We start from the raw sequence: 15,056 nt of genomic DNA, 5'->3' as shown, positions 1-15,056 counted from the left end.
GGTGGAGTGGGGAAAGTAATTTTTTTTTAAAAAAATAACTCACCTTTGCGCACGAGCGTTTGTGCACTGCTGGCCCTTTAACTTTTGTAAACTGCCCAGAGAGCTTTGGCTATGGGGTGGTATATAAATGTAATAAATAAATAAAGTAATTTTTTAAAAAATTGTGGGCACGGCACGCTGCGTGTGAATTGAGGGGGAGATCTCGTGATGAAAATATCACGGGATCTTCACCCCTCCATCCCCCTAGACTGCTATTATTATTATTATTATTATTTATTTATATAGCACCATCAGTGTACATGGTGCTGTACAGAGTAAAACAGTAAATAGCAAGACCCTGCCGCATAGGCTTACAATCTAATAAAATCATAGTAAAACAATAAGGAGGGGAAGCTAAGGCCACAGATACATTTTAGCAACCCAGGGAACTGCACATGATATGCGGAAAACTATTCCTCTACAACTTTGAAACTGCCAAGCTTGCAACATATTACAATTTGCATCCATTCATTGTTACTGATGAACTTATGAAATGGACAGTTTGAATTTTTTTCATCCCACAACACTGGAATGGGCTGGAAATAAAGAATGCTGAGCTAAATTGACTGGAGATTTATAATATTATGTTCTTTTCAAAATTATTCTATATGTTGAAAATACATTACCAATGAAAATACCAAACATTCAAATAGAGTCCTGCAGTTCTAAGCTAGTACAAAACATATACTTGTGAATAGCGATGGAAACTTAGATTTACATTTAATAAAACTCAAAGGCTAGTCCGATACTTTCAAAGTTATAATGTTCTTCAATCCTATTTGCAGGATAATAATTCCATAATGGTTTTACATGAACTGCAGAAAGTGTCTTCCCTACCAGCATGCATATGTTATATCACAATAGACTGGATTTACTCTGTATCTACACATTTTCAGTGCTGTTTTGCAACTGTGAATACTTACTAGCAAAACAAAAGTTTCCTATCATATCAAAGTTATGCAGCATCAGTCAAAGGAATACAAATACAATGTCAAAAGCTAGGCTGAAAGTTTATAAATTAAATATATTTAAAATGAAATATGATGAACACCACTACTATCACTAGTTCAGAATTCACAATTTAACACAGTGTTTATAGGTTTTTTATTTGACAGAATGACACATATTTTGAAACCATAATTTAAGATTTATTATTATTATTATTATTATTATTATTATTATTATTATTATTATTTATATAGCACCATCAATGTACATGGTGCTGTACAGAGTAAAACAGTAAATAGCAAGACCCTGCCGCATAGGCTTACATTCTAATAAAATCATAGTAAAGCAATAAGGAGGGGAAGAGAATGCAAACAGGCACTGGGTAGGGTAAACAGGCACAGGGTAGGGTAAAACAAACAGTATAGAGTCCAAACAACATCAGGTTTTAAAAGCTTTAGGAAAAAGAAAAGTTTTTAGCTGAGCTTTAAAAAGCTGCGATTGAACTTGTGGATCTCAGATGTTCTGGAAGAGCGTTTCAGGCGTAAGGGGCAGCAGAAAAAAATGGACGAAGCCGAGCAAGGGAAGTAGAGACCCTTGGGCAGGTGAGAAACATGGCATCAGAGGAACGAAGAGCACGAGCGGGGCAATAGTGTGAGATGAGAGACGAGAGATACAACGTCTTGTCTGAAAACTGACACACAACACCTCTGTTGAGGCCTTGCCATATTGCGGTCCCCACACATTAAGCTATAAAAGAATAGTGCACATTTTGTGAAAGACAAATGCCTATATCCTATTCAGGCATTCTGTATCTGAATCGGGCAAACATGCGATGACAGGGAACTCTCCAGCTCCAGCCCTCTCCATCACATCTGTTGTATAAAGGGGTGAAAAAAAATCAGCATTCTGGCACACATGGAGAACCTCTACCAATGTAAGAGGCTCTCCTCTTCAAACACTTGTCCTCCACAAGTAGAGGGTGATGAATGCGACGGAGATAGGTGAGGCTGGAATGCTCCCCCTTGTTGTGTGTTTCCCGTGTTCAGGTAAAGAATGCTTAAATAGGGCTTTTATGTTTTAGGTATCATATTCCATGGTACTCTGCAGCATGGAATATTGTTACTTATGACAGCTAGTTCTAATGTTTCACTGAGTGGACTAAAAGAAACAATACCTAGTTGATAGAAGTTCTGTAGATATTACAGTGAAGATGGAGAACTGTGGGTCTAAAGTCTCTAGCATTCACCCCAATATTTTGATGCCCAGTTTTTCCCCATACAGCTGTCACAACTGTTCCAGAATTCCCATCCTTCTGCCTTCATTCACTATTCAGACCCTAGCACAAAAGGGGAAAACCCAGGTATGAAAACAAAATGGCAGCCAGGATAAAGTTAATTTTATGCCCTTTCAAAAAGCCAAAGACTAAATTATTTAGGAATAAGTTTGTACAAGTATGGAACCCTAAGCCTAATTTTTAACCACACAATATAAAAGATCAGAATGAGAATGAACTACTCTCTATTTTTTTGCTTTCGGATGTATTCTGTTCTCGAGTTGGTTTGGATGTTAACCTGCAATGTTTTGCCACCCAAAGTATCTGTGCCGTACAGTCCCAGAACTTCACCCCACAATTAATGGCAAACGTAGGTTTTCATAAGCAATCCAAACTAGAATTCAAATTAGCAATAGCAACATATTTAATGAAAACAAACTACAAGTGCTATGGCCATGTGAAACTTACATAAATTTGATAGCCTTCATTGTGGATGCAATGGGGCTTTTAAAATACTAAATTATACTCACTAAGGAATAATATGTACAGAAGATATTTTTGTATTCTATGGCTAATAGAAGAACATCAGAATTTGAAGTTATCAGTTTAATATTTGGATTGATATTTAGCTAAGAAAGTTTTTCTGTGTGTGCAATAAATAGTATTTTATTTTAGGTAGACTCATCTCTCTGCTAAATATTTATTATTATTTTATTATTTATTATTAGTTATTACATTTCTATACCGCCCAATAGCTGGAGCTCTCTGGGCGGTTCACATATTAAGCTTGCCTTGTTAAATAAATGTACTGGTAGAGCAAAATTTCCCTCTCAGTCAGCATAGAATAATATTTGAGAATCAAGAAGTTAGTTTTCCTTGTATAAGCAACAAAAGGTACAATCCTATGTATGTTCAGACAGAAAAAAATTCCTGCAATTCCCAGCAGTCCCCAGCAAGTGTGGCTGCGGGAGGGATGGTGGGAGTTGTAGGACTTTTTTTCCTTTCTAAATATACATAGAATTGTGCCCTAAACATCTGAAAGGAAACAAACACACACACACACACACACCACACTATTGAACATTCTTCATCTTTCATGTGCAAGCTTACATTAATAAGCCCACACCATGAAGCCTATTTTCAATTCTAAACTAACTTAGCATTGCAATGAATAATCTTCTCCACATGTAATAGGGTCAGAAGAACAACTGTTACAATGCATGACCGTCCAGAACAATACCTTTTAGGGCAGCCTGTGAAGGGCTCAAATGGCGGGTGAGATCCATCACTGACATTTTGAATTTGTGGTAATTATATGGAATATTTGGGTGTTTTAGTTCCTGCTTTGTATGTTCCAGTTATTATGAACTTAACCTGTTGACTGAATCATTTTCTCAAATAATAAACAAAGTCCCTATCAATTTGAAAGCAAAATGAAGCCACCCAAAAACAAGGGAGTTGTTTCTGCATACTAGGAGGAATCTCAGGGCATTGAAAAGTATAACCTACTGTGAAGTAAAAGAAAAATACATGTTTAAAATACACAAAAATGGTCCAACAAGGGCCATAGATGAGAAGGACCTTGTTCCTCAAGACTAAACAGGTAGGTCGTGTTAGTTGTACTGCCAATATACCTCTTCGATGGCTAAAAGGCTGAGATTGTGGTTCCAGCTACTTGTACTAACTCCATGGCAACCTGACTTTGTGAAAGGAAAGGAAAGGCAAAAAGGATCTGATTTATTTATTTTTGGGTTATTTTATTGTACATATTTAAGGTATTTCTATCATTCCTTTCAACTCAATTTGGACTAAAGTGACTCATAACCATAAAATTTCAAATAAAATGATAAAATTGTAAAACAAGCATCACAATAAAATAATACAGTCGGTGAAAATTTGTCACACAAAACAGTGCATGCTAAAATATTATTCCATAAAGGCCTGGTGAAAAGAAGTGGGAGGTTTTCACTTCCTTTCTAAAGAGCCAAGGGACTCAGGAGAGCATGCGACAAATGAGGTGCAACCCAGAGTAGATCAATACTAATGAAGTCAATTTAAATCCCTTCTGATTTAACACACCAAGAAACAGGGATAATTTAAGTCACTGGATCAACTTTACAACTTTACAATTCATATAGTTCCTGAACAGACATGCATAGTAACTGGTGGTTGTAACAAAAACAAAACACAAAACATATGTTTGCAACTAATTAGAGCTTTTATACTACCCTGGAGCAAAGTCTAAAACCTCTAAGAGTCTTGTGCATCTTGCACTACAGAATTTGCATTTGTTTAAAAAAACCAGTTATGAAATTATGGGTTCACAAATGTTGAGAATTTGTGTTGAGAATATGTATTTTAAGAGAACTCTTCCTATGGTCACACTAAGCCACATAGACATGGGAAACCAGCAAGGTCACTGTTGTCTGATGGCATCCAAAGTCCCAACACAAGAGGGAGACCCCACTGCTTGCCAAACAACTTTGAGGCTCAGTACAACGACAGAGTACCCCATCGTTTCCAATGCCTGTTGAAGTGTGGCAACTCTTCACGGGGCTGTGTTGATTTCTTGCAGTTGTGCTGCAACTCTGAGGCACTCAGGATGCAATCGCAAGGAGGAGGAATTTCCACTTCCATTTTGGATTAACTTCCATTTTGGATGAACTGTTGTTAATCTTATCTGTAGTTAATTCATCTGCATAAAATATTGTTTGAAGCTGGCTTGTTTAAACTAGCCAGTTAATATAAACCACAGTTGGTTGGGATTTGGACAACAGGGCAGCTATGGTTAATGGTTAATCTAAAAGCAGAAGTAAAGCTTCAAAAAACTCCTTGATGCAGCCAGGCTGCAGAAGAGGGATGGAGGGAGCACAAGAACCTGAGGCTCATTGAAGCTTATTCTTGTAATACTGGACTATGGTTTAGTGTTACATCTGAACCATCCTGGTGTCATTTTACCACAATCACTTTTGCCTGTTTCATTCTAGAAGGCTTTAATAGATGCATCCAAACAAATTTCCAATCCTTCACATCATGCGTCGGAGACTGGGAGGGACGGATGTCTTCATTCCTCCACTTGGACACACAGCTTAATGACAACAACCCACAGTTTGCTGTTGCATTCTAACCAAACAATGGTTTGAGGGAAGCCCTTCAAAACCAGAACTGAAAACCACTGGAGAAGGAAGGGGAAGGGGAAAGGAGTACAAGAGCACAGGGCTCACTCTCAATAATCCTCTGATATCTGAACGCCGCCCAAGTGTTTGACAGATTCAGGTTTAACAAAACTATGGCTACAGACTGAGTAAGACTGTATTATAATCAGCTTTCAAGTAACACTTTTTCTTATCTGATGAAATTCTATCCACCCTTGTGCATGGCACAACCAGAATGGATTCGAGTGATTTTTCTACAAAGTATCTTGTAAACTGGTCAGTGACACTGGGTTCACACAACATGACAACCCGCACTCAAGGTTGACTGTGGATTGACATTGAACCGTGAGTTGTTGTTGAACTGTGGGTTGTTCTGTGAACCCAGCCAGGTTAACATGGTTTGTTAACCACAAACAACTCACAAAGAGAATCCATGGTTTATTGTTGGGTTGTGAACTGTGAGTTGTTCCTGATTAACAAGCAATGGTTTGTTAGTGCGGTTGGGTTCACACAACGCAACAACCCATGGTTCAGTGATAACCCACATTCAACCTTGAGCATGGGTTGTTGTGGTGTGTGAACTCAGCCAGTGAGTAATCAAGGGCTCCTCTCTTACACCTTTGTGGCCAAATGAACAGAAAAGAAGAATCGTATCTTTATGGATTATGGTGCCCTGCCCCCACATGGACGCACCCTCCTGTTGCACATGCCACACATCAGGCAACTAGATGGCAGATTTAGGCACACAAAAGGCTTGCTATTTCATCCTAACAGTCTCAGTTTCATTGACACCCAACACAATTACCCTGCATGGGCTTTGTGGAGACAATGAATGTGCAGGTAGTGAACTCAAAGACAAATAACCCCCTTTGAAAGGAACTTCTCACTATGGTCAGCCCATACTTTTGAGACAAAAACTGAAGGTCTTTTTATTGCACTTATACTATCTAAAAATACCTAGTTATAGATATCCAACAATCCACCAGGGCTGTGTTATTCTAGAAAATTGCCAACCTGCTCAGATACACGAAGAAAATTCAAAACTGAAGTGAGAGACAGCATTTTAACAAGGATTTCATTTACATCCTTGAAAACTAAGCAGTTTCTGTTAAACCAACATCACACATGTGTTTAGCATAGAACATCAGAGTTTCCGGTATTTCACTGTATAACCTCTCTACCTGAGGTTTTGTTTGCAGGAATCAGAAAATATTGGCCCAAAACACATCTTACCTTAAAGACGTAGAAAGTAGCTACTTCATTTTTACTCTAGAGTAAGCACAAGGGTCCCAATCCATATCAGGACACTAGCACTGGGGTAAGAGGGCTTAAACCCTTCCCCCGCATACACATACACTGTGGTCCCCAATCTTCCTCCCCTGAATCTGCAATATATGCTGCCAAATAGTGATCCACTTGCTTTCATACTTAACTATTTCACAGCCATCCTCTCCACCCCGATTTAGATTGATTGGGACCGCAGTGTGTGAAGGGGAATGGCCAAAGACCCTCCTACCCTCAATGATCAAGACTCCTGCATTTACTCTAGAGTAAAAAAAGAAGAAGCTGCTTGCTTTGTCTATAAAGTAATTGGGGTCACTGTTCATTTTGTAGCCAAGCCAATATGTGCTCAAGCACTACTCCTCAGCTTGTGCAAGTGCCAGTGGAAGAGTTTGTGGAGTGCTGTAAATTTTATATCAGTTCTCATGCTTTTGAAAGGGCATCATCATCTCTGGAAGTAGGTTCATTTCCCCCCTGTAACGTGAGTGGAGTGTAAAACAACATTTCCATGTTCCACGAGTGGAAAGGTTCCTTTGGATCAAACCATAAAAGATGCAAGGGAAAACTAACATCACATCAAACTTTTAGAAAGCAGGCCTGTACAGTTTTCAAATGTCCAGATCCCAGGATAAAAACGTAATTATAGTTAGTGCCTAGGAATATTTCCTTACAGTTAGGTCAAAAATTAATTATAGGACAAGTTAGTGCCTAGGAATATTTCACAATCCTACTTCTACTTGTTCTAATGTCGTTATCACAGGAGCTGTTGGTCTTCTTATTTGGCCTCAGTGTGAGAATACTGTAACGTTACCTGTCCTTGTTTGAGAGATATGTGTACAGAAAATTTTATGTGGGACCCTAACAAAGGTTTCCAAGAGAAAGTACATATTTCTGATGATCAGACTGTCATGTTGCTTTACTTTGCTCAGGATGACTAGCTATGTATCGGCTTTGCCAAAAACGGCACGCATGAGTGAATTTAACATAAACAATGGGCCAAACTAAACATTATGTAGCTACTTGTAACAGTTTTATTTAGCTGCCTGGAAATGCACACGCTGCCAATTTGGATCAGGACCACAACGCTCTGGGAGGGGTGTGTGTTAAACCCATTTCCCTCCAAAATTATGCTCCCCATGGGAGCGGTGGGGAGGGGCGGGGGCGGCAGAGAACAAAAAGTCTCCACCCTGAGCGAATTTAACATGAACAATGTTAAATATGGGGAAGAGAAGTTATTCTGCAATTAAGAAGTCTGGTAAAGGAGTTTCACTCATTTAAAATGATTCCACACTGCTCCTCACACAAGGTATCATAGTGGTTTACAGATTTAAACAGCATCAACACACACAACCGATAATATAACGAACAAAACAATTCTGATTACAATTTTAACCCCCACCCCTCATACACAGAAAGGAAAAACACCTTTCTTTTGTTCCAATACAAATTGTTATTCTGCCTCACATCTGCAGAAGCACTTCACTTTATCTTGAGACTACAGTCCTGAGGTATTTAATTACCCTGTCAAGAGCACTAAATGGTTTGGCACCAAGCCCTTTCCCTCAATCTCTGCTGATTGATAGCATCAATAAAATTCACTCATTTTAATTAAACCTCCAAATAGGATCTCCTTTTGCCACTCACTAGGATCAATGTTCTTTAATATGGAAAGAACAAAACACAGAGGTTGTGAGGGTGGCTTCTTCCTCACCTTCACAGTTCATTTCCTTCAGATGTTCTAAAGGGATTTTATACAATGCATACATATTTCACTGTTCTCTTGACACGTCGGTTAATGGAAAAGATCACCATTAAAAACTGTCATCTACCGAAGATTACTTCCTACCGATATGTTTTTGCAAATATATTCACTAAAAGGAGATAGTGCTATTTTCTTCCAAAGCAGTATGTATCAGACAGTTGTCATTCAAACATTTATCCCATTCTGAAACCACATTTATATCCAAACGTTTGCATTAAATATGGAAAGCTTTTTGAAGAAGATATTACACTAGTATATTTGTTTTGAAGAAACTGATACTGAAAAGCTAGAGATGCTAGATAATGGACTTTAATATAATACAATATGTTTTAAATCATAAGAAGCCTTTTTAGCATGTGTGTTCTTCCCTTTCTTGTTACTTGCATTTTTAACTTTACTTCAAAATAAGATGTCATGATAAGAAAAGTATACCCATGGAAAAAGTGAAAATAAAGCAAGAAAAAGAAAAGCCTTTTCGGCCCTTTCTACACCTAAGGATTATCCCAGGATCCCCGTGTGTCATTTGCATGCTCAAGGATGATCCTGGGAAAAAAGGCAGGTGTAGAAACGGCCTAAGATTCGATACCCTTTTGCGTGATTCATTTGTGACCATGTATAACAAGGTGTGGCAATAAACAGTTTCCCATAACTGGGCAGTTTACAGCATAGGCAATTATTAGACTTTTGCATTAGAAGGAATGGAGAATTTTTTTCAATGTCCTTCTGGTACCTCCTTCATAATGGTAATGCATCTACGATTTAATAATAGAACAGTGGGAAGATCTATGAAGATTTTTTTCAAATATTCCTGTTCTAAGTTTTCTCTATGGCTGGGCTGGGGAACCCTAGCCCTCCAGATATTGTTGAATTCCAGCTCCTATCAGGCCCAGGCAGCATGACCAATGGGCAAGAATGATAGGACTTGGAGTCCAACAGCATCTGGAAGGCAAAGGTTCCCCACTTTTGCTCTATGGTCATTACATAAATGACCATATATTTATGAAATATCCTGACTAGTTTAAATTTTTTATTTATTTTGTCTTCCCCTTAATGTGCAAAACCTAGAGTAGAACCACAGTATAAATTTTGCATACTATCATTTTTGGTAATATAGTAATATAATTATATAGTTGCAGGTGGATTATCAAATTGGTGTAAAATTGATTACGGGCAAGGCCCCACAAACCATCACTTTAATCTAAAGAGCACATAAACCCTTCTCTAGAGCACGGGAAGTTCTTCTTGACATCATGCTGGGCCTCAGAGCCACTCAGAAAGCACCAAGACATAATTGGCAATTGAGTCCATAGCTAGAATGTTATAGTGGTTTTTAAATGTATGTGCATTTTGCATGTTTTTGTGGTTTTTAATTTTTGTATATTTTTTAAAGTGTTTTTATCTTATATGAACCACCCAGAGAGCTTCGGCTATGAGGCGGTATACAAATGCAATAAATAAATAAGGGAATAGCAATCCTCCTTCCCAGTATGGAACTGCAGGAAAGGGGCAGAGCCTCTTCCCCACAGTTGTGCCTGGGCCTTGGAAGGTGATCAGAACACATCTAATGTTAACATAACGAAGACACAGCAACCCTATTCTGGTGTTATACATCAAGGATGCCATGTAGTTCTGCCCTCAGGCTTCTGTGTGTACAGAACTAACACCTGCCATGGGGAGGCCTTTGTGCAGCGGCCTCCATGCGATTCAAAACCTTGCACTATGAGGATTCCAAATCATGTGGAATCCTCTGAGCACATAGCCAAATGTGCTCGATGCCTGATGTCAGGAGTGGGGGTACTACTCAGCGCAGCCCTGTCACTGCTCACCTCTTGCATTTAGTATGTTTAGTTATTGCCTGAATGGAGCTAACCTGACAGACCATTTAGATTAGAAAAGCTGTATCTGGTAGAGCAATTGCTGATCTTTGGGGTTTTTATTATGATGTTGTTTTATTGTATGATGTTTTTGATCACATTCGTTCATCGCCCTGGAATTTGTCAGGATGAAGGGCAATTAAAAATTATTTTAATAATTAATCAAATAAATTGGACATAGAGAGGCAGTGAGGGGAAGGGGAAGGAAATGTGGAAGAAAGTGCCAGCAGGGAAAGGATTGAGTTCTCCCCACCCCCCGGGTAATAAAAGAGCATTCCTTGTGAAAAAACACTAGATCTAAAGCCAGAGAGCCTCTGAAAACATGTAAGACAATTTAGTTCATGCGTATCTTCTACGTAACAGTAAAGTTTTATCTGAATTTTTGACATACTTTTATAGTTTTGGTTTGGAGTCTCAATCCATTGAGAGTATTGATCGCCTTTTCAGCATCCTTAGGGTCAATGTAGTTCACAAATCCATATCCCAAACTCTGTCCTGATGATTAAAAAAAGAGAAAATAGAAATTATTAATTATTAGTAAAAGGCAGTTAAACTATTTTACACTGAGGACCACACTGACCTTAAAGGTAGCTCACTCACTGAAACATACAAACTGACTATTAGATGCACTTTGAAAATACTAACAGCATTCTAATTTTTCATAGGACTTTAATATATTAAAGACATTGCATACAATTTCTGAAGCACAAATTAACAACATTCATCAGGTATTCTTTTGATAAAGAAAACATATCGAAAACATATCAGGTTATGTAGCCACCATGGGTAGGAATGTTTAGCTGAAAACGGTTAACTGCCATGGCTGAGTGTTTCATCTTTACAGGGTCATTGTTAATAATAATTCACCTCAAGAGCTGGCAAGTGTACAGATGGCATGGATGGCTCAAAGAACCTTGGTAATATTTCTTGCCCTTGTTTTCTTTCACATCGAAGTGCAGCTCCCAAACCATTATATGTTCCCCTTCTACCACCATCATCCCCATTCCCCAAGTTAAGGCAGCAATTCTTTGTTTATTTCATAGAATCATAGAATAGCGGAGTTGGAAGGGGCCTACAAGGCCATAGAGTCCAACCCCCTGCTCAATGCAGGAATCCACCCTAAAGCATCCCTGACAGATGCCCACACAGATGATGGAAAAAATCAGTATACAAGCAACTTTGCATGCAACTGCAGAAGTAAAGAAGCAGCAATACGACTGTAGAAGACACTGCAAAAATGTACAGCATTCGGAAATATGCTTAGTACCAATTACATGTCATGACATCATATTAGGTATTAGCAAAATTTCTATCTTGCCTTTCTACCAAATGGTGACATCTAACTAACAGTACTACAAGTACATTAAAAATATAATATAATATTATATAGAGTAAAAACAAAAACAAAGCAGATAAAACATCTACAAAAATAACAAAAACAACCAGTAAGAACAATTATAGTACAAATCAACTCAGGGGCCAAAGGCTGGTCTAAACAAGATGACTTTGCCTGTCAGCACAAGGTCATCAAAGCAAGGCTGAGCAAGGAATTTTAGAATTTGGGAGAAGCCACCAAGTCCCAACACCACATTCTTGCTAAATGTGCCTCAGATGCTGGAGGAACAGAAAAAAGGACCTAAAATATCTTTGAGGATCTAAAAATATATCCAGACTTGAGTGGGCCGTACTGGGAGAATGTGGTCTTTCAGATGGGATCATGGGAGTCACATGTTCCCTATTGCCAGCCTTAGTCAATATTCTGGCTGTAGCATTCTGAATCACCAAAAGTTTCTGAACACTCTAAAAAGCTGGTCTGCCTAGAGCGTGTTACAGTAGTCCAAACAAGATGTAACCAAAGTATGTGTCACCATGGCCAGATATGACATTCCCAGGAACAGGCACAGTTAATCTGGGCTTCCGGGTAGAGGGCTAAACCCAGGTGTACATTATTATTATTTATTATTATTGCATTTATATCCCACCTTTTTTCCTCCAAGGAACCCAAGGCGCCGTACATAATCCTACTCCTCTCCACTTTATCCTCACAACAAAAACCCTGTGAGGTGGGTTGGGCTGAGAGTCTGTGACTGGCCCAAAGTCACCCACTGGGTTTCCATGGCTGAATGGAGACTAGAACCCAGATCTCCTGACTCCCAGTCCGACACTCTAGCCACTACACCATACTGGCTCTACATCCAAATTGTGTACCCTAGTCTTCAAGGGGAGTGCAATTGCACCCAAGACAGGTTGAACAGTATTCTCAGATCAACCTTCCAACTGACCAGGAGCACCTGTTTTGTCTGGATTGAGATTCAATTTCTTTGCCCACACTATGTCTTTTGCAAATAGAGGCACTGATGTAGATAGCATTTCACAGAGAAAGTTGAAGGTTTAGATACAGCAGTGAAACTAATACATAGACATGATATGTATAAGGTAATATAAAGCAACAGATGGAACTACATGAGAGAATCATAAATTGTTAAAAAGAGTCAGTTCCTGGAGAAGACGATGAACAGGTCATTTATTCTATATGCAAAATAAACAAATAAATAAAACGACAAACATCAGACTTCAGAAACACCAACAATCAGAAACCAGTGGGATAACTCCCAGGCCTGTTACAGCTGGATTTTATGTTTTCAAGAAATGGGGATCAACCATTGCTTCTTTGTCCCAGATCTGTAGCCCTAAACTCAAACCTGTAGCATCAAGCAGTGACTGATTCAATTAGAGTGCAAGCCTATGCATGTGTAGACAGAAAGAAGTCCTACAACTCCCAGCATTCCCCAGCCAGCCATGACAGTATTACCCAACTATCAATTTTGGATTTCTTTTTGTCATGGACAACCATGGCCATCTTTGCTTTTTTACGTTTTTCAGCACAAGGGTTTCAAATTAGAACTCTTTAAAAAGCTTGTTTCTATTCCTTTCGGCATAAATTGAGATAACGTTATTCTCTGAATACACCACGTAGCAAAGCAATTATATTATCAATTACTACTCCTATGAATATCACTGTGGTCATCTTGTATATATTTGAGCTTTACTCAGAATCATCACAGATTTGCAATTTCATCACTCTCTGGGTTATTATTTTTTTCTATACCAACCAAGAATAATACTTCATACATCTGATGAAATGGCTGTAGTCTATGAAAGCTAATACCATAATAAATTGGTCAGTCTATATTTTTTTTTATTTAAAACATTTGTATCCCTCCCTATATCATTAAGATCTCAGGGCGGCATACAGATAAAAGCATACAGTATAAAACAACAAATATACACAGCTAAAAACAAATTAAACCATGAACCAAGTTAAAACAATACATAAAACAGTAAAAACAATTAAAACAGTCTTTAAATGTGCCAGATGAACTTCCGTTTTTGCTACAACCGTCTAACACAGTTATCACTCTGGAAATTGTTCACAAGAAGGTGGTAGAGGAATAAATGAGATAGTGAAGGTGGTATAGAATTAAAATGTGTTTTGAAGTAAAAAAAGATGGTCCTACAAATGGGAATGATATGAGATGCCATGAGACACAGAAAACAGTGGCAAGGACCACAATCCAGTAAAAATGCATAGCTAGCAGTTGCTGAGGCGTAAGAAAGGGCCGTAATGCAGAGATAACAGTAGCTATTTGTAAACAGAATTCACACCTGACTGAAGAAGATACTAGCAGCATCCACAGGACAATATAGTCTGTATGGCATGCTTCACTGTAAATCCAAGGAGGCTTACCATATTTCTTCGATTGTAAGACGCGATCGATTGTAAGACGCACACTGATTTCAGTACCACCAACAGGAAAAAAAAACCCTAAGACACACCTGCGATTCTAAGACGCACCCTGTTTTTAGAGATGTTTATATGGGGGAAAAAGTGTGTCTTAGAATCGAAGAAATACGGTATTATCAGCCCACAAAAGAACCATAAGGGACTGATACGTTAGCAGCGAATCAATATTTGTGTGAACTGAAGACATTTGTTTACCATATCACCAAATCAGGTCAAGAATAGGACCATACTGGCAGTTTGCTCATACTGGGATTATATTTTCAAAGAAGAAGTTTGCCCTATGCCAAATATCTTCATATCAAACACAAATCCCACCAGTTCAGAAAGTTCATTCAAACATTTATCAACCCTGTTCATACAGCTGTTTATACATCAAAAAATTCTACTACACACAAGAGCGGCCCAAGATACATTTAAAAGTACAAACTGGCAAAACAACAATATAGAAGAAATGAAAGGTAAAACCCAAGAAACACTAAAAGCATGCACAGCAGAATTTTTTAAAAAATAAATTTAATTGGTGGTGAAATAAAAATGCACTATTTGCCTACAGCTTAAAAGAGACAGAGCCAACCAGGCTTCCTGGGGAACATCATTCCAAAATGCCGCTAGTTGAGAAGGCCTTGCCCTGTGTCTTGACCAACCATGTCTCTAAAGGGAAAGGACCACATAGCAAGGACTCAGATGACAATTGTAAAGGGCAGACCGACTCATGTGAGAGAAGACAGTTCTTCAACTATCCTGTCCACAAACCATTTAGGAGTTCATAGGGAGTGCAACCTCATTCATTATTTTGATCATTCAGTATTTTAAAGTCATCAACCTTCCTTCCCTCTCTCTACACAAAGCATTGGAGCACAAGCAGTCATATCTGTAAACAGCCAACATCTTCTGCACTGTGTTCATTTCCACACAGATT

The 15,056-nt window shown here is 38.5% G+C and overlaps 1 protein-coding gene across 5 annotated transcripts in view; it reads right to left on the bottom strand.

Moving 5' to 3' along the window:
* ELAVL2 (ELAV like RNA binding protein 2) overlaps positions 1–15,056 on the bottom strand; it is a 136,318-nt gene that overhangs the window by 23,591 nt on the left and 97,671 nt on the right. For all 5 annotated transcript variants that reach the window (XM_063129210.1, XM_063129213.1, XM_063129209.1 and 2 more), the window contains one exon: positions 10,724–10,827. In XM_063129210.1, coding sequence (XP_062985280.1) covers positions 10,724–10,827 — 104 coding nt within the window. The remainder of the gene's footprint in view (positions 1–10,723; positions 10,828–15,056) is intronic.

The sequence above is a fragment of the Elgaria multicarinata genome, chromosome 6, assembly GCF_023053635.1.
Source record: "Elgaria multicarinata webbii isolate HBS135686 ecotype San Diego chromosome 6, rElgMul1.1.pri, whole genome shotgun sequence".
Classification (NCBI taxonomy): domain Eukaryota; kingdom Metazoa; phylum Chordata; class Lepidosauria; order Squamata; family Anguidae; genus Elgaria; species Elgaria multicarinata.
Note: the sequence above shows the minus strand (reverse complement) of the source record. Positions and strands in the feature narration are given on the sequence as shown.